Source organism: Aythya ferina, assembly GCF_964211825.1.
Source record: "Aythya ferina genome assembly, chromosome: 15".
Lineage (NCBI taxonomy): Eukaryota > Metazoa > Chordata > Aves > Anseriformes > Anatidae > Aythya > Aythya ferina.
In genome coordinates this window covers 13,346,189-13,365,016 of record NC_140314.1, presented here as the reverse complement: position 1 = coordinate 13,365,016, position 18,828 = coordinate 13,346,189, and the positions used below count along the sequence as shown (strand labels likewise).

The following is an 18,828-nucleotide window of genomic DNA, read 5'->3' as shown; positions in this document are numbered from 1 at the left end:
TTTACAGGAGCTAAACGGCTTGGCAGGGTGTTGTATGCTTAAGGAACTATCTTCAAATGATTATATTTTTAATTACATGGGACTGAAAAGAAAGCTCAGAGAACATGGAGCATAAACAATGCTGGATTCTTAAATACTTCCCGTTACTAGAGATAAGAACAGAAAGGTCTGGGTGCATTGTCTCAGCAGCTGCACTGGACTTCATTTGCCACCTCGCCAAACAAAAAAAGAAAATTATAAAATTATAGTAATTTGAGGCACTAGTAACTCACTTTGTTGATGGCAAACTGAACGTGTCAAGCAGTGCCTGTAGCCAAAAGGGTCTGCCACATCCCAAAGTGCATCAGTCACAGTATTACCAGTGAGTCAAGGGCAGCGATTTCAGTTTAAAACTATTCCTCCTTGTCCAGTCATTATCTGACTGAGCAAAAAGTTGCTGTCCATTTTTTTTATAAGCCCCCTTTAACTATTGAAAAGCTGCAATGAGGTCTCCCTGGAGTCTTCTCTTCTCCAGGCTGAACACCCCCAGATCTCTCAGCTGTTCTTTGTAAGAGAGGTGCTCCAGCCCTCTAATCAATTTTGTGGCCCTCCTCTGGCCCCACTCTGTGAGCCTCATGGGTCCCTTCCAACCTGGAAAATTCTATGACATGCACCAGGGTTTGGACTAAAACATAGTCTGCTGGTACTATGGAACAGAAGGATGCCAACTGCTCGTTTCTCCAGCTGTACTGATTAACCTTACTTGCAACGTGTTGTTTTGACAGTGCTTCAGCTAGCAGGAGAGTGTAAAACCAGCCTTTGAGACCTATTCTTTCTTATACTGAAGAAGATAGAATTGACAAGCCCCTGTGCAAAGGCTTCATGGTATCAAATGCTGAATTGTTCTGACCTAGTGTTAGCTCCTTTCCACCAGTGAACTCCATCAGTTCAAGAGCTCATCAGCTAAGCACTCAAGGCAGATGCTTTTTACACTTTTGCTGGAATTTGTAGAAGCAGTACACCCCCACACACCTGTAACAGTAATCTGTGTTTTTCTTTAGGCTTACCAGTATCTGGAAGAGATGCGGAAAAGAATTCCATGCACAAACCTGACTTACTATGTCAATCAGCAGACCATTGAGGCAGTTCACAGAGGAGTAGGCATTCCCATAAACCAAAGCCTGTTTCCAGAGCAAAGTCACCACAGCAGCATGGAGACCAAGGAAGTGGAAGAAGAGGTGGCTGAGGAAGTGGAGGATCCCTGATAATTTGTACTTACCAAAGACTTTAACACTAGGTCATTTATTCTGTCCTCATTAGGGGTCACACCAGTCAACCCACTGCTGCAGACAGACTTTTTGGTTATTACCAAGAAATTTATTTTTTTCTGCTTGACTGTACAAGCAACATTACTGAAATTATGTATCATTTCAAACACTACATACAAAGAGCTGGGTATATAGACCCTGTTCTTAATCTAGTTTTAGTATTTTAATAAACCTGAAGGGAAAAAAGAGAGATGTGTATTGTAACTTCAGTCTTGTTCAAGTCTAGAAAAGAGCGGAGGTAAGAATTCCTGAGCTGACACTTTTCAAGTACAGATTTGGTCTGCTGAGGTGCCAACATATTTATCTTTCATTAGAAGGCAGAATCTCTGGCCTGCTTGGCTAGGAGCTTGGTCAAACGTCAAACTACTCCCATGCTGCAGAAGAGAGGGAGACTTCCCCACCCCAAAGCTTTATTAAAAATATAGGGCCATGCAGACTAGACCTTTTGAGATCAAAATCTGGGCCTTAGTTACACTTTAATACCACCTTCTTTCTGTACTAATATTACAGCAAAAGGATTCTTACTTTGTAACTCCAGTACAGCTCGAACTCAAACTTTTAACATTTGGCACATTTTTTCAAACTTCACTGCAGCTTTTCCACACTTATCTCAGCTGCTGCAGTGTCATTGCTGACACCACACTACCCTGTGCTTCAAACAGCAGACCTCTAACTATTCCACCAAATGCTGCCAGAAGACATGGGAGTTTGTGTTTTTTTTTTATAGGTATGTCACAGCCCTGGGAGGTAAGTGGCTGTTTCCAGCCCTGTTTTTCTGACAAGAAGTCAGCTATGAGCTCTTCCCTGTATTTTTAGCAGAGGACTCAAACTTGCCAAGGTTATAAATAGCTGGGGGTGGGGGCTGGGGGAGGTGTGGAGAGGATGGCAGTGCTAGCCTACCTTCCTGCATCTGTACACTCCGTACCGGATAGCAGTAGCTCACTAAGTTGGCCTCCACTACAAAGTCCAGATGTCAAGTCAGGTTCGCTGGCGTACAGCTCTGCACCCTTCCCCCTTCTTCCTCTTCTCCAGCCAGGTGACTGTTGAAGAGGCCCCAGCAGTGCCTACATACATCCAGCTGGCAAGAGTACGAGGTAAAGTCATTTCTGTTACCCTTCAGCTAGGAAGGGACAGTTTTGTTGAGTTTCTTTTTCAGGTTCTCCATTAGGAGCAAGTTCTGCAAGGCCAGCCTCCGGCAGTCCCCATCTGGATCTTTTTCTACCACATCTGTAAAAGAAGAGGCCACTGTAAGTTGGAAAATCGGTGGAAAAACAGACTTTTACCTAACGTATCAGTCACCACCACAGAACAGCACTAAATGAAACACCAGAAGAAATCCTCCATGCCAGAATTTATATTTGTGTCCTCGAGCTATTCTACAGCTGACCTGCTAGCATGAATGCAGTTTACAATTAGAAATCAACTTATTCAAAGCCCTGATGTCTCCATGCTCCCGGTTCCTACAGCCTGAACAAATGCTCAGTGCTCCCTCCCGAAACCCATGGTCACAGCACGCTTGACTGGAGGAAAGAAAGAAGCAGGCCCTGAGCTTCCACACGTTTTCAGTTGTGCTTCTGATAAACGAGTCAGTCTCTTACACTTTCTGCAGCATGTAAGGGAGGGGATTAAGCTGCTTCAAGCAGCTGTTATTTCAGGGGCCCTTACTAGGCCTGCAAAGTAAAAACCAGGATGCACGCAGGATGTCTGAGCAGGGGGAGCCTGGAAGAGCTGAGAGCCTGTGTAAGGATATCCTGTACGCACAAGCAGCGCGCTCAGAGCCCAGCACTGTCAGCCCAAACACATGACTCATTCAGATTGAGTAGAGCTATTTATAAACTCAGGGAGAGCTTCATTATGGTGTTTCCAAACTCCCTCTACAGAAGCAAAAAGGGGAAGGCTACAAGACAGGTTACTACAAGCTTGTAAGCTAAGAGCCTGCTGTTGGCACTGCTTCTAACTGCATGAGTACAGACCTTGAATTGCTGCCACCGAAAGGGAGGCACTGGGCACTAGAATACATTCAGGTTCTTCCATAAGAGCAGCTTACCCATGACAGCACTTTCAAGGGGTGGGGAATTCCCTCAATTCCTCAGCAGCTGCCTTTGAAGGAACCGTTTCCTAGAAATGCTTAGGTGTTCCCCTCCTCCCCGCCCAGGAACAGTTAGGCTGCTCAGTTGTAGGTAGCTTCTCTCTACAGCTGAAATGTCCCAAAGCAGCCACTAACGGGACTACTGTGACAGCACCCGAAACTTCTTACACCATCCTGCGAACACTTTCTAAAGGGAAACAGTTCTAGTTCCAGCCCCAACTCTGTAGAGCAGGACCAGTTATTCCTGCTATGAACAACAGCCATCTGCACAGGCTGGGAGGTAATTACAAGCTGGAGCAGAGGTAGAGATTTCTGCCACATGCAGCAGGGAGAGTATTTTCCAGTCCCAATTTGTGTTTTAGCCATGGGAGAAATGCACAAGCTCTAAGCTGAAACCCAAAGCTGTGACTTCTCCCAGCTGTTAGGCATAATAGTAGAAGGCTTGCATGCATGACAGCTTGTCATTTTTCCCCGCTATAACAGCAGACCTAACAGATGTTGCTTCTTCTTTCAAATCTTGTCTGGAACAGCAAGTCTGCTAGCCCAAAACCGTGACTCAGTCACAAAAGCAGGTCTCGACTGACCTCAGCTACTGGAGCAGCAAGAGCGCAGTACCTCCCTGTGATAGTGTTTTACCAACAATCTTACAACAAACAGCAAAGCCACAGCCCCAGAAGTTGTTTCAGGAAGCAGCTCTAGAAGGATACGTAGGTTTTAAAATACACTTTAATCGTATCTGACCAGATGCAGAGCCAAGTGCATTCTTTAACATTTCTGAGCTTCCCTTTCCCTGGTATGCACACACCTCTCAGCTTATTCATTCCCACCAGGATCCATCACACAATTTTCATGCAACAGCCCCACATTAAAAAACAATTACACTTCCTACAGGCATAAGAGATGCTGCTAGCTCTGTCCTCCTTCTTCCAAAAGTAACCCATTAAAAGCAGGCTACACAGACCCTCATTTAGAAGAGGTGGTCACAGCCTTCCTCAAAAGTCTTTACTTGCTAATAGCAGTGGTTAACAACAAAGACAAACAGATGCTTCAGAGCACACTGCATGTCATGGGAAAAGTAAAGCTTTTGGCCCCACAAGGCAGCTCTCTTCCTCTTAAAGGACACAGAGCTCCACAACGTGCAAGGATCAGAGGCCGCCTGTGTCAGTGTTGCTTCCTGCCTGCTCCCTGGGGGAAGCCAACTCACCAAGAGTGAGAATGGTGAAGGAAACCAACCCGGGGAGTCACATGAGGGCCACTCGGAATACAGTGGAGGCTTCAGAGGCACAAAGCACACAGCATTATTTCCTCTTGTACTTGCAGCACGCTGCCATACACAATCACAAGTATGTGCAGTCCCAGCTTAGCACAACCCAGCAAAACTGCAGCCTGCACACGGTGCATCTCACATCAATACAAACCGAGCCATTTGCTCTCTGTCGTAGGTTGTTCAGCAGCAGTAGGATGTTAGGAGATGGTGCCATGCTCTTATTCCTTTTGTTATTAGCACTAAGGAAACCCATCTTCTGTGCACAAAGCTTAAAACAAGTCTTGTATGTTACTGCCAGTCAGTCACTGCCTGGATGCAACAGGCATGGTTTGGGCTAGTGTATAGTTAATTTTCTTTGAAGAGGCTCACACAATGCTCTGTATTTTTTTCTTATTTTAAATAAAAATAGTGGTGCTACACACTGATGGTTTAGTTGTTGCAGAACAGTGCTTACAAGAGCCACAGACTTTTCTGCTTTTTACGCTGCCCTGCCAGCAAGTAGGCTGGGGGCACAGCAGAAGCTGGGATTCTCTCCCCTGTCCCAGCTGGGAAGAGTGAGCGAGCGGTGGTGTGGTGCTGAGCTGCCTGCCAGGACTAAGCCACAACAAACATGCAATATGACAGCGTGTTCTGCAGCTTCAGGAGCTGGGTGGTTGGAGGCTTAGAAAGGGAGCACGTGGTGTATTTTGGGATATTTGCTTGGCAACCGTTTCAAACTTTGAGGACAGTCACACTTCGAAATGCCATAAGCATCTCTCAATTTATACTTTAGATACCTCTGCAACGTGTCTACAGCACAGAGTGTGGTCTGCTATTTGTCCTAGACTTATGACCAAGCAATAAATCTGTTTATCATGCAAGCCTGAGGAGCACAGCACAAGGACATAATTGTTACAGTCACAATTTTAAAGAGATGTTGCATGCAAACTGCAACACTAGCCAGAAAAACATTGGCTTACACCATGACATCCTACCTCCCAGCCAGGACTGAGTCTCCAAAAGCTCTTCTGTCATGTTGTTCAGAAGATGCTCCGCAGGGACACTGAGCAGCATAGAGGAGATACAGGATAAAAGACCCTGACGCACATACCTGTTGGAGAAAGACCAAACTAGTTAAAACCTTCAGCTTCTTGCTCTACCTTGATTTACTTATTATTCCTCACCTCCAGGGTTCTCCAGCTTCCACTATCTCTTATAACCATTGCCGTGTTCATACTGACTAGGAGTGCAACCATGCACCAGCTGGCACGGCACGCACATACAGAGCCCCTGCCGTGTCTCAGGGAGCCCAGCATAACTCAGGGACCTGCAATAGTGCGAGGTTAAAACAGCAGCTAGATGTTTACAGCATTTTAGCTACATCTTAATTTCTTTCCAAGTCACATGCAGGAATTGAATCTATTTTTTTCAGCTTCCTCAGTTGAAATAGCTGAAAACATCACAAGAATAGTTGAAGGAGAAAAATCTGTCGCGCTTTTTGGAGGTAATGACTGTATCTCAACACCAGAAGACATTAGCAAAGTTCCTATGTTGGTCTGACATTAAAGCAGTATTTTCATTACATGCTCTTGCAATGCTTAGTCATAAGAACACCAGACCAGAGGTAAGCATAAATAAGAATAGATTAAGTCATTGACATTCTCAGCCAGGTGGTGGTCATGGACAAGGAGAGGTTGTGGCTGGATGCTTACTCACAGGGGATCTTTGAGAACAAAAGCACACAACTACAACTCACGAGTCAGTGTGGAAACGCAGAGCCCAAATGAACTCCATCAGTGCCTTTCCCATTGCAGTAACTGCCTGTAAAACAGGATGATGACACAAACACTGAATACCTTCACATTCACACCACCCTCAAGATCTGGGCCTTGATGTATACTGCTGTGATCCTAACATCAAGGTTACAACCAGCTATTTTATAGATGAGGAAACTGAAGCAGTGAATAGTAAAGGTATGTCCAACTTCCCACAGAAGTTGGAAGAAAAACTATCAGAAGCAGCAGAAAAAGGTGCAGGGATGTCTGAATCCCATATCTCCTTTCAGCCCTTTTAGGGACTTTTCAGCACATGACTCAAATTTACTGCCAGTCTATGTGTAGCAGGCCCCAGGATGCACCCCCAAGTTCCCAGGCTAGATGTCAGTCCCGCTGCCTGAAAGCCCATTCAGCCTTTCTTACCATAGTGTTGACAGCCAGGTACAGCAGGACTGCTAATGTGTGGACCAGTCTTCCAAGGACAAAGTGATCTTCCCCCAGGAGATCAAAAGTTGATAAAGGCCTGCAAGCAGAAGATAAACGGTCCTGTGGCAGTGACAGGGCTGAATCTTTGGAATGGTCAGGGTGGCTGTGCAGAGCAAACTGTCTCATACAAGTCTGAATCCCTAAAAAAAGTTATGCAGTCATTCCCATTTCAACACGGGCTGCTTGATCCCACACCAGTAACATCCCCTACAGCAGGGATCACGAGCCCTACCAACAGGCTAGCTTTACGTGGAAGCAACTGCATGCAAAAGCTAGCACTGCTGCCATATGACAAACAAACCATTCAGACAGATATTACAAGAATCTGGACACTTATGGCATCAGTTACTGATTCTCCCTTAGGTAAACTTGAGAGTAAAATGTGTCCTATGCACTATAACACAGCCACAAGGATCAATCCATGTGACAAGACGAAAACTGAGGCAGGTAACTTCTATTAAAGACTACAGTCTGAGTGCTGTGGCTGTGTTTGAACTCCCCCAGGTCAGCCAAAATGCTGTTTGGTACTGCCAAATTCATCCCCCTGTGTACCAGCCGACAGGTTATGCTTAGTAGGATGTATTCACTTACTGCAGGGTCCTGTCCAAGAAAACTTCATAGGCTAAGTCCGAGAGCACAAAATCGTCCTCTCTGAGCTTGATCAATGAGCCAGGCATCAGCAGGGTGTCACAGGACTCCCACACAGGTTCTGGGCTTTACCCTGCTGCTCTCAGACAAGCAGAAAGGCTCACTCTTGCTGTTGCCAAACAACATCCCAACGTGTTCACTCACCTGTCAAAGTTCTGGAGCAATGGAAAAAAGAAGTGCCCAGCAACAGAATTGAATTCATTTGGGCCAGAAGCTACTTGCACTTGAGATGGGCCCTGTCCAAGAGAAAAATGTAGACACAAGATGTAATATCCAACCGTTGTACATTCATCCACTGCAGCCAACACACTGTCAACTACTGCTTACCTGTACCCCTCTGACTGCTAGTTCCCACACCAGTCACCTCACTTCCCACTTAAGATCCTCTCACACATCTAAATATTTCAGTACAATGTATCTCAGTACTGCTGGGTTACATATTAAAACCAAGAACATTCAAGGTGTAGAGGAGTTTTGGAAAGCAAGTCCTCTAGGACCTGTGAAACTGGCATCAGTTCATCTCCCTGAAAAGGAGAAGCCTGAGACAGTCCAGTCTGAAGGAGGATGGCGTGGAATCTGTGAGGTGCAGTTAAGAGCTCCCTGCAGTGGCCAGACAAGCTCAGAACAGGCACAGAACAGACACAGCCATCCCTCAGTGTGAGGGAAGGAGTTCAAGGTTTATTTCCTGCTGGGAAAGGACTATGGGATTTGGTACTTCCCATGCAAAAAAAAAAAAAAAAAAAAGCCAGATTGAAGTGAAACTGATATTTTAAGTTACCCAGTCTTGCCTCTGGATTGAACCCCATTTCACAGGTATTTTGCTCTTTCCAGACAGAACTACAGCAAGTCATCCAGTCCATATGTTTGCTGAATTTGACACAAGTTTGTTTCTGCCCTGGTCTCACCTTAGCAAACCTTCTAGTCTTGCTTTTGATCCTCTCATCAACAATTCTTCTCCAGTCCTTAGAGCTGTCACTTGCAGGAAGGAGCTGGACACAAGGCTTCTCGACATGCTTGGTCTTCCTATGAACCTTGGGAGAGGACAGTTCCCGAGCTGCCAAAACCAATACCTAGAGGGAAAAAAGGGAATGTTCTGTTAAAAGGGAATAATCCCTGTACAAGGCAACAACAACAGCTAACCTGCACCCAAACCATCAGAACAGCAAGGCAGAAAGGCACAATGGTTCTAGAATTAAGAAAACAGGGTGAGTGCCTGAACCCCATCAACTGACTCCGAGGTATTTGGTCAACAGCTCAGTCACTGAACTCTGAAACAGAGCAGGGGCTCCTTTTTCAGACACGCTAAGTGAAATGATGTGGAAGGAGCCACAAGCAGGTTGCTGTCTTTCAGAAAGTGAAGAGATCACAGACTGATGACACATTAGGAAACAGCAGCTGCTGTTAGGCAATAGACCATCACACACTGCTATGTGTGGGCGAGGACTGCTGTCTAATTGAGTGTAGCAGGGTTAAGAACAAGAGGGGAATGCCAGGCATAAATGCTAACATAACAGATTCCTACGCTTGAGCTTCCTCCTCACCTGTTCCTACAAGGCATACAGGTTAACACCTTTACATCTTAGGGACACTGCACTGGTGCAACAAAGCCACAATGAAAATGAGAAGCAAGGAGATGAACACTTACATCAAGAATATCCATGCGCTGACGCAGACTGTAGTTCAGGGAGTAGAACTGGGAGGTCAAGTACTGTGCTACCTGGACAGAAAAAATCAAGGAGCAGTGAACAAACTGTTTACAAACCCAGTAAACAGCCTTTCCCCTAATTCTGAAAATTCTAAATTCTCCATTTCACGCAAAGTCCTGCTCCCTGTTAGTTAACAACAAGCCCCCAAGACAAGGGAAGAGAAACACTGTATGAATGGGGGAAATTCAGACACGCTTCTAGATCCTCCCAAAGGAAGTAAACAACAAAAGGGATTTTGTGATCCTTCTCTCCCTCCTATACAGAGGCATCCAAATGTTATGGCAGCTGATTACAAACAGCAGTCAAATCTTTTAGAGACTGTGTGCCTCAGCTTCATTCTATGTGAAGCAATCTCCCTTCAGCACAACAAGTCCTTATACCAGACAAGGCAATTTAGATGTGATTTATCCATATACCAAATCTCTCCCAGTCTGCTACAGCTTTTGACTGAGTTTTCCTTTCCTGTTGTCTGCCATCCATTGCAGATTCTTCAGTATACAGCCCATCTCTGTGTAAGTGCTGTCAGACATCAGCCAGCTGTTCTACCACACTGATAGCTGCTTCTACAAAGTTAAGAGACTTCACCTGCTTAAATTTTTCCCTGTGCCTCAACTGAAAAAGGGAAGAAGTAAGAGGGACTAACAGGTATTGGATCCACGGTTAGAACAGCTACTTGGGCCCTCTGACGGAGCTCTGCAAAGCCTTCAATGCAGGTCTTCTCCTCCAGATGCAGTAGTATTTTTGCCAACTCCACACTAACCTGCTCAAAATAAGAAAAAAAAAAAAAAAAAAAGGAATCAAGTCACTGCAGGTGTTTTCTTTCTCACAGGATTTACAGAGCAGAGTCCACTTTCCACTTCTAATGCTTAAGTAAAGAAAATGAGGGAACAGAATACAGGCAACAACATCCTGCCCTTCGCATATGAGGGAGAGAAAAGGTATCAAGATAAATGCCATCAAGACAGATTTCTCAAAACATGTATCAACCCCTTAGGCTGATTTCTCTGTCCACATTCACATTTCACTTTGGCTTTTTGGACAAATGGTAACATCATAAGACAGGAAAACCTATCACTAAAATTTGTGGGTTAAAGGGCACTGTAGCACACGCAACGTCCACCCAGTCCCTTACCATACTACAGCCCTTCCCTCTCTCAGCTGGCCGAGGCACCTGCTGCTGGCACTACAAATCCCATCTTCAGCTGTTCATAACAGGTAGTGGTGAGCAATCAAACCAGTCCTAAGTTCCTCTCATAAAAGCTTTTTGTCTTGATCAGTACAATCCACCTACTCCCTCAGGAAGTACACTTCTACAAGCAAATAGGGAAGTCTGTTTGACTTTATCCCCCCTTTTGTTGGGAAATAACAATTCAATTTCAATTCAATATCAAAATGACATCCAAAATTAAAATCATTTTGTCTGTGGGATTCATGCCTCCCCTGTAAATTTTCTTTCTTAATTTTTTTCTGCTCAGCACAAGGCACGGAGCTTTCTCCGCTGCCTCGAGATACTGGTGAGCTCTACTTGCAAACGCACTTCATTTTCAGTGCTGGAGCTGCTAGATGCCACGCTGCTGTCAGAACATTTGCCTGCTTCTTTGCTCCTTTGTGCTCTCAACACAAAGGAGCAAATTTAGCCTAGCAAACTGCTTGCAAAGTAACTATTTCCTTCTATTTCCCTTCCCAAGTTGAAAGCTCTAAGTTCAGGTACACACAGCTCTGCTGGCTGCTCTGTTGGCACATTTAGCCTCCTCACAAGGGCGAAAGGATAACCTTGTGTTGGAGCCCACCAGTAACTGTTAGCTCAGACTACTTCACCTCTCTTGTTGCTGCTGGATTCTTTCGAACCAAGCTCTCAAGAGCCTTGACTGTAGCTTCCCATTTGTCCACATCTTCAGATCCTGTCAGGACTGAAGGACAAAAGAAACAAAAATTATTAATAGAATTGTTCTGCTTGGGTGTATACCCCAACTTTCTTCTGACAGTATTCTGTCCTTTTATAGGAAAGTATCATTGACCCTGCACAGGAGCAGCATTAGGAACTACACAAATTACTCAGAAGTGATGGTTTAGCAATGGAGTCCAGATAACTGAAATACTACAAATTGAGAGTTTCAATTCATTAATTCTGACCTTCTTCAAATTAGCTCAGAACAAAGATAAACATAAAGAGACCACTCTCCCCAGAACAGTAAGAAGCAGATGAAAACTCAGCCCACGATCTCCTACCTTCAATACAGTCTCTAATATACACTGGAGCCTTAGTCTTTAGTTCTTTGTCCTCTGACATGTCATAAGGAGTAAGATCATCATCACTGTAAAAGAAATAAAGGCAGGAGTTAGCTTATGGGGTACAGCTGTTCTCCTTCCCTCAGCTATCCACACAAAGCAAAGCAGCAGCACAGGCACTATTGTAACACCGCCACTCTTGCATAATCCAGCAGCACTGCTGAAGCTGAGGTTAGAAGAGTTCCTTAGGGAGTTCTATGAATTGCTCTGAATCCCAGCGAAAGAGCAGTTCTGTAACCAGCTCTGGAACTGGATCTCTTGGTCGAGCGCAGAAGTAATCAGGTGACCCAGAGGCAAAAAGCCATTTTTTAAGATTTCTTTATGTATTGGTGAAGTGATAGGACAATACAAGCCCGCTAACTAAGTGGGTAGATACATTGATAATTCCAGAAAAAAAGTATATTAGGTCAGTCAAATGGAATAAATATCACAATTGTACACGACAACGGCTTTGCTCCAGTTACTGATTAACATACTTGCATGCAGTCATGCACAACATCCTACTCAGCTGAACCAGCTCTGCTCCCGCATTCTGGTCAGAAAGCACAAGATCACCGAGGTAAGCAGCAACCAATAGCTCCCTTCTCTCCAAGTCTTCCCTAAAGAACCTACCACTCCCTGTTCCATTTCCTATCAGCTTCTTGTCCCCATACCTGTCAAGCTCAGTATCCGACTCCTCATCTGACACCACGTGGGCTGCTGCTGTATGGGATTTTCCGTTACTTTCCGATGCTGATGGCAGTGCAGCATCTGCTTTCTCCTTTCTGCTGTGAGCAACAAGAAGCATTAAAACCAGTAAGATTAACAGTCCCTATTCATGAGCAAAAAAACACCCACACCACCAGCCCTTGCTGTCTCAGTAGAATGGCAGGTAATTACTTCTACTGCAGTCTCCCACCTAGCTCAGCCTTCATAAAGAACAAAGTCCCAGGAGGCAGAACCGTTCAGTTCTACTCAGGAGAACACAAGACCCCTGGGAACTGCAGCATGGTTTCACCATGTGTGGCTATCAAACAGGCAATTTTAATATATGCTACCATTTCAATTATGAATTTCAAATAATTATACTGCATTATAAGAATAAGGCGCATTCTAATCCTTTGTGAGGATACAAGGAATGACTGGATAGATGAGGACTGTTCAGTCCGGAAGAGACAAGTGAGGGAAGATACCATAGACAAACAAAGTCACGAGGAGCAGAAAATAGGTTAAAATGGGACACCGCATCTTTTCCAGATGTAGACTCTGCAAATAATCAACATCGGGGCTGGGCTGGTGGGTGGGTAATATAACTTGCCAAGTTTCCCAGTATGTTTTTTGGTATTTGCTACTTAAAAGGCATGGAAATGAAGAGTAGCAATATCTTACCTGTCGTCTGGGACACTTGGGACACAGAACGATGGAGCCTGCACCAGAAGGGACTTCAGTTCTCTTGCTTCATCATCTTCTTCGTACTAGACATTCAGAAGAACCGTTACTTTAAGATTGCAAGCATGACCAGCATTCAACATCTGACCCTTCTGCAGTGTACAAATGAGGACTGAATCAGAACAGACAACACACACCAATCCTATTTGTTTCAATCACTGTCCAGCCAGCAGTAATGTAAGATGCTGCATGGTGATCTGTACCATATGTAATCTTTATCCCTACATTTAATGGTAGTACTTGGTCAGACCTTGTCTGAATGTCATTTACAATCTTTAAAACATTTAATAACTGGCTATGCAACATGATGGATGACGCAGATTTTTAAAGAAAGGATGCAGTTTTTATCACATAATTCTTACGAACCCTACTACTAACAGCACAGCAAAAATCCCCACGTTTATCTTGAGAATCTCAACTCAGAGATGTTCCTACCATTGCAGGGACTGCATGCTCACCCCTGGTTTAGGTGTGAAGTTCCCTCTTAACTTCCATAGATCAGAACCTCATGCAGTGATAAATCTCTAGCACTCCATTATTAATTAACAGCTTGCACTAAACTTTGCCATCAGAATACACCCCTAAGGCCACTCTCACACATGCATTTGTTTTCTATGCAAGTGTTTTTTGTGAGCAGACACCCTGTTGCTGCCTCTCTTTATTTCCAGATAGTGTTAGAACTCACTGTAACACCCCAGATCACCCGCTTTAAAGCTCGTATTTCCTCTATGCCTTGCACACCAAAGAAAAATTTCATCGTAGCCCTCACCTGAAACTTCAGGACAGGCCCATCGGTGTTTATTTTTGAACTAATGCTCTCTGCCACAATCATTCCCAGGCGCCGGATCTGTGGCAGGCTGCTATCCAAGTGACATTTCACACCCTCCATCATGCTTGTAAGAAGCTCTGAAAAAATAAATAGCACATGAAACAAAGTCAGAAAAAAAACACGCATCTTCATACCAGTTCCATAAGAGGGCAACATTAGCCACTCACCACCCAACAACGGGTAGAAAGTTAAAAAGGGCCATTCCCTTCAGCACCAACAGAATAAAAACACGCTTTTTCGCAGGATGGAAAGTCAACAAAACATTACAAGAATATTCTAAATTTGAAGTATTTACTTTTTCGAGGGCTGGAGCACCTCTCCTATGGGGCCAGGCTGAGAGCTGGGGCTGTTCAGCCTCTAGAAGAAAAGGCTGTGGGGTGACCTTACTGCAGCCTTTTAGTACTTAAAGGGGGCTTTATAAAAAAGAGAGCGTATTTTTGCTCAGTCATATAATGACAGGACAAGGAGGAATGGTTTAAAGCTAAAAGAGGGTAAGTTTAGATTAGAGGGTAAGAGGAAATTCTTCAGAGGGTGCTGAGGCACAGGCTGCCCAGAGCAGCTGTGGATGCCCCATCCCCAGAGGTGTTCAAGGCCAGGTTGGATGGGGTCCTGGGCACCCTGACTTAGTGGGAGGTGTCCCTGCCCACGGCAGGGGATGAAACTGGGTGGTCTTTCAGGTCCTTTCCAACCCAAGCCATTCTGTGACTCCACTCCGCTATGCACGACATAAATCCCGAGCAGACAGCCCCTGCCTGCAACTCCCCATCCCCACCCGCCCAGCCAGTGACCCCACCAAGGGCAGCAGAACAGAGGACAGAGCCTACCCGAACAGCTTTTTATTCTAGGTGCACTCCCCACCCCAACAAAATGGAAGTTCGGCCAATTTTGATAGCCGGTGCATCAAAACGAGATCTTTTCCTCCTCAACAGTCCGTTTTTCCATGAAGCACAACTATGCCCTGCTTCTCCTGCCACCTCACCTTGTCTGCAGCTCTCTATTTCAGAATCCTTCAGATGTGAGAGGCAGATGAGGATGGCCTTGCTAATATATTCCTGCTGCTCAGGTGGGGAGTGTTTCACAGCACTGCTACTGCTCCACGTCTCCAAGAGTTCTTGCAGCACCTGAATCAGAGGATAAACGACTTTGTTTGCCCAAATTGGCTTGAAACAGATTGTTTCCATACATAATTTCCTTTCTGAAGGAACACTCAAGCTTTCATACAGCACATGAAATTTATGATGGTCCTTTGGCCTTCACACTTTCCCAGTGGTAATTACTCTCCCCGCCAATGGAGCTAACTTGGTATTTCAGGGCCCCAAATGACATTGTGCTTGGCCAACTAAGAAGTCCGTACCACCTCCCTTTAATACCTTGTTAAAATAATGTTTTTTGCTTAAAAGTTAGAAGTATGTTGGTTTCTCATGATAACATGTATTGTTTTGCATACCATTTATCAAAAACCAGTGCTATACTGTTTACATAATGCTTTTAGTCCAACCTTCAAAGTCTAAATAGCTGCCAGGACTCGCAGATTTCTGAACCTTTGATCGGTGGGGGGGGGGGGGGAAAATATATCAAAAAATCACCATTACAAATCTGTAGCAATTTCCAGAGATAACAACTTCCTAGAAGTTCCATTAAACTGCTGACTTGGAGAGGGAAAAGATCTGCATCCCTGCTGAAGCAAAGGTAGATAAAACTTCCAAAGCATGAACCATTCTGCACGGACTGCTCTCAGCCAACTTCAGTGCTTTCTGCCGTTTGCCACGCAGCCAGGCGATGAAGGAGAAAGCTGAGAAGGACAGAGCATGTAGGACCCTCGCAGGAATCCAGGCATCATTAGTTTTGCTGCTGGGAAGGCAATTTGCCAATTAAATATGAAAAACTAACATCAGAGTGCAGAGAGTCCTTGCCTAGTCTATCACAATTCATTTGTTCTGCACCAGTCGGTGCTGTAGGGCCTCCTTCACTCTCATGAACAGGAGCAGAAGAGACTTAGAGAAGCACCCTAATTCTCCACCACGCAGACACCCACTCACATCAGCATTTTTTCCAGCAGATACATCACCAGAAACGTGACTTAACCTTACTTTGATCAATAAGGCACGCCGAAGGCTGTCCAGGGACAGGTAGCCAAGGAGATTCTGTAGCACTGCAGTCTGTAAAGCAAGACCCACGGTTTTCATTAACTGGGAACAGAGCTGTCATCCAGCAATGCACAGCGTGTTTGTTAAAATTTTAAGTGTGAGGGACTGGTTGACAATATTCAGAGACTGAAGAGTACGCAAATTAAAAAAAAAAAAAAGTGTATCACATGAAACTGCTGATGAAACATGGAAAACCAAGAGCAGACAAACACAGCACAGAAACAGTCCAGAGAATAAGCCTCAAAGCCACCAGATCAGCACTCTGGGAAGGGCAGGCAGCTGTTCAATGCAGCCCTCACCGTGTAGCCGTACTGCAAGAGGAGGAACTTCTGGGTCACAACAAACTGAGCGTGCTTGTTTTTCACAACCAGGTTCCCCAGCAGCCTAGACAAGACATCTGCCCTGGCAAGACAAGTCAACAGCAAAACGTTAGGAAGCCCTGGAGTTACTGTCACGCTGTCTCCACTCCTATGGAATTCTGTCAGCAGCTTACTGCAAAGAAGTCAAAAGCTAGGAATCACTAAAACACCTTTAAACATTAAGAGCCAGTCTGTGATTTTTTTCACTCCATGTCATGGCCCAGACCTTTACAGAATAGCGCAGGTTCTACCCAAGGGGGAACAATCAGGCTGCTCCTTTATCCCCATACACACATGCCAGCACCTCTCAGAAACAGCCTCTGCAACTATTTGTGAGAAAGCTGCAGCCTGTGCTCGGGATCAGGAAAGAAAACAGAGTTCTTACCCTGGTGCTCTCTCAACAAAACCAAGGACCACGGCCTCCATGCAGCGGTCTGGCACACACTCAACCAGGCGCCAACAAATCCTTTGCCAGATGCAGTCCGACTTGGTGAGCTCCGCGAGGCGGGGCACCAAAACACTCAGAATTTCTTCTGAAGTAGAAGAGAGAAAAAGAGGTAAATACACGGACAGGACGGATGGGCTAAGAGGTAAATACATGGATTGGCGCGATGGAGCTCAGGGCCAGCCTGCTTAGTTAAAGATCCTTACAGGTGGAGAAATACAGCAGATAATTCTGAATCTCTCCTGTGGTTAGAACTAACCTAAGGCCGAAGAAACTTGTAGGTATTCCTCATCAGAGTAAACAGATAGAAAATCTCTCCTTCCCCCAGGCCTTGTTAACTCCTACTGTGGCCTCAAAGTTGTGGCGAGCCCGAATGAAGGCTGGTCACGTAAGGGGAGTGTTACACGCGGGGAGGGATTTTTGTTGGTATTCACAGCAGGCTCTCAGACCGCTGGATGAGAAGTGCCAGAAGGTCATCCCATAATCATGGCCCAAATGGCACCACAAGAAGACCAGAAGCCTCAACAGTATTTTAGAGCCAAGCAGACTGCGCTCACGTGAGCTGATAAAAAAGCATCAGCATCTGGCAGATATGTAGCTGAACAACCTCAGGAAGCGGAGAGCAGCCTAGCTCCTAAAGCCCCAGGATCACCTCCACAGCCTCCTGCTCCCTCTGGTGATCACTGTCATAGTCACACCTCCTTACTAACCCAGCAAACCAGGCTTTCCCTCTCCCCCAAATGTTATCGTAAAGCACTCACTTTGTCTCCCACGAACGCAGACCTTCCCCAGAACATGAGAAAGAGAAGATATTGAGCAATCCGAGCCACCTGGGATAAAAGAGACACAAACACAACATCACCACCACCAGCAGCATCCAGAGCAGGCACACTTCTGCAGGTGCTGAAGTCTGAAAGCATGGATTAATTCCCTTCTTGAGGCACGCTCTCTTCTCCCTCCACCACCTGCCTTCAAGAACAAAAAGTCCCCAGGATTATCTGTACACAGGCGGAGTGAGAAGCCTGAAGCAGTTCAGTCCCGCTTTAACACAACGGTGATAAAACCATGGGCTCATTCAGCACTGTTGGGCTGGCTACACACACAGGCTTACTTCCACACCATTAATTGAGCACAGACATTAATTGAGCTAAATTCTGGCAATGGATGAAGACATTTAAAAGCTCACAGGACTGCTGCTGTCATCAGGATTTTAAACAGCCTGAGCCATCTTTCTCATTCCTTGTACCTTATACTCTTATGTGTGGGGAACCTCAGCCTGGAAGGTGAGGGGGAGGCTCTGTACCACCCATTGTCTGCATTTCAAACGCCAGGAAAGGGGTCCATGCGTGAAACCCGCCCGGGAAGCCCTGCCCCAGCCGCATCGCCCTCCCGCCGCCCCCACCTCTCAGGGCAGCGGCGACCTCGTGCAGCGCCTCCAGGATGGCTGCGGCCAGCAGCGGGAAGTAATTCTGCGGGAGGAAGACGGCGGGGGGGTGCCCGCCCTGCAGCGCGTTGCTGAGGCGCTCGGGCAGCGCCACGACGGCTCCCAGCAGGCCGGCCCCCAGCTCCGCCGAGCCCCGCTGCCGGCACAGCTCGCCCAGCACGGCCGGGAGCCGGCCCCGCACCAGGCGCTCCAGCTCCTCCAGCAGCGCCCGCAGCCCGGCGCCGGCCCTGGGGGGAGAAAGCGGGGACATTGGAAGGGGACAGCGCAACGCGGAGCGGGACGCAGCCCCCCCCCCCCCCCAGGCGCACTGACCGCGGGGCCGCCCCCCGGGGCTCGCCGAGGGCCGCGAGCAGGGCGCTGAGCGCGAGGCCGGGCGGCGCCTCCCCGAAGCAGCTCCGCCAGGGCCCCGCCGGCTCCTCGGGCCCCGCGGCCGCGGAGGCCGCCAGGCGGCGCAGCAGGGCCCCGAGGCGCTCCCGCTCGCGCGGCCCCAGGGCGGCCTCGCCCCCCCCCGCCGCCGCCGCCAGCGCGTCCCGCAGCGCGCCCAGCGCCGCCGCCCCGGGCGCGGGCCCCGCCAGGGCCTCCCGCAGGGCGCTCTCCACAGCCGTCGCCATGGCGGCGCCCAGCGCTCCG

The 18,828-nt window shown here is 46.7% G+C and overlaps 2 protein-coding genes across 7 annotated transcripts in view; one reads left to right on the top strand and one right to left on the bottom strand.

Moving 5' to 3' along the window:
- IFT140 (intraflagellar transport 140) overlaps window positions 1-2,159 on the top strand; it is a 76,076-nt gene extending 73,917 nt beyond the window's left edge. For all 5 annotated transcript variants that reach the window (XM_084536854.1, XM_084536855.1, XM_084536857.1 and 2 more), the window contains one exon: window positions 1,041-2,159. In XM_084536854.1, coding sequence (XP_084392980.1) covers window positions 1,041-1,244 — 204 coding nt within the window. In that variant the 3' untranslated portion in view covers window positions 1,245-2,159. The remainder of the gene's footprint in view (window positions 1-1,040) is intronic.
- TELO2 (telomere maintenance 2) lies at window positions 1,335-18,809 on the bottom strand (the record flags this gene model as incomplete). Of its 2 annotated transcripts, none has more annotated exons than XM_084536859.1 (20): window positions 1,335-2,534; window positions 5,638-5,753; window positions 6,399-6,463; window positions 6,841-6,940; window positions 7,696-7,787; window positions 8,457-8,621; window positions 9,197-9,268; window positions 9,901-10,017; window positions 11,076-11,167; window positions 11,487-11,572; window positions 12,200-12,313; window positions 12,915-13,000; window positions 13,744-13,880; window positions 14,783-14,924; window positions 15,894-15,962; window positions 16,250-16,352; window positions 16,695-16,842; window positions 17,516-17,584; window positions 18,157-18,425; window positions 18,511-18,809. In XM_084536859.1, 20 exons carry the CDS (start codon window positions 18,807-18,809, stop codon window positions 2,428-2,430), a joined length of 2,448 nt encoding a protein of 815 aa, XP_084392985.1. In that variant the 3' UTR covers window positions 1,335-2,427. The 2 variants fall into 2 exon arrangements, with proteins under 2 accessions (XP_084392985.1, XP_084392986.1); XM_084536860.1 differs by having other exon boundaries at window positions 12,200-12,310.
- Between the last annotated feature and the right edge of the window lie 19 nt (window positions 18,810-18,828).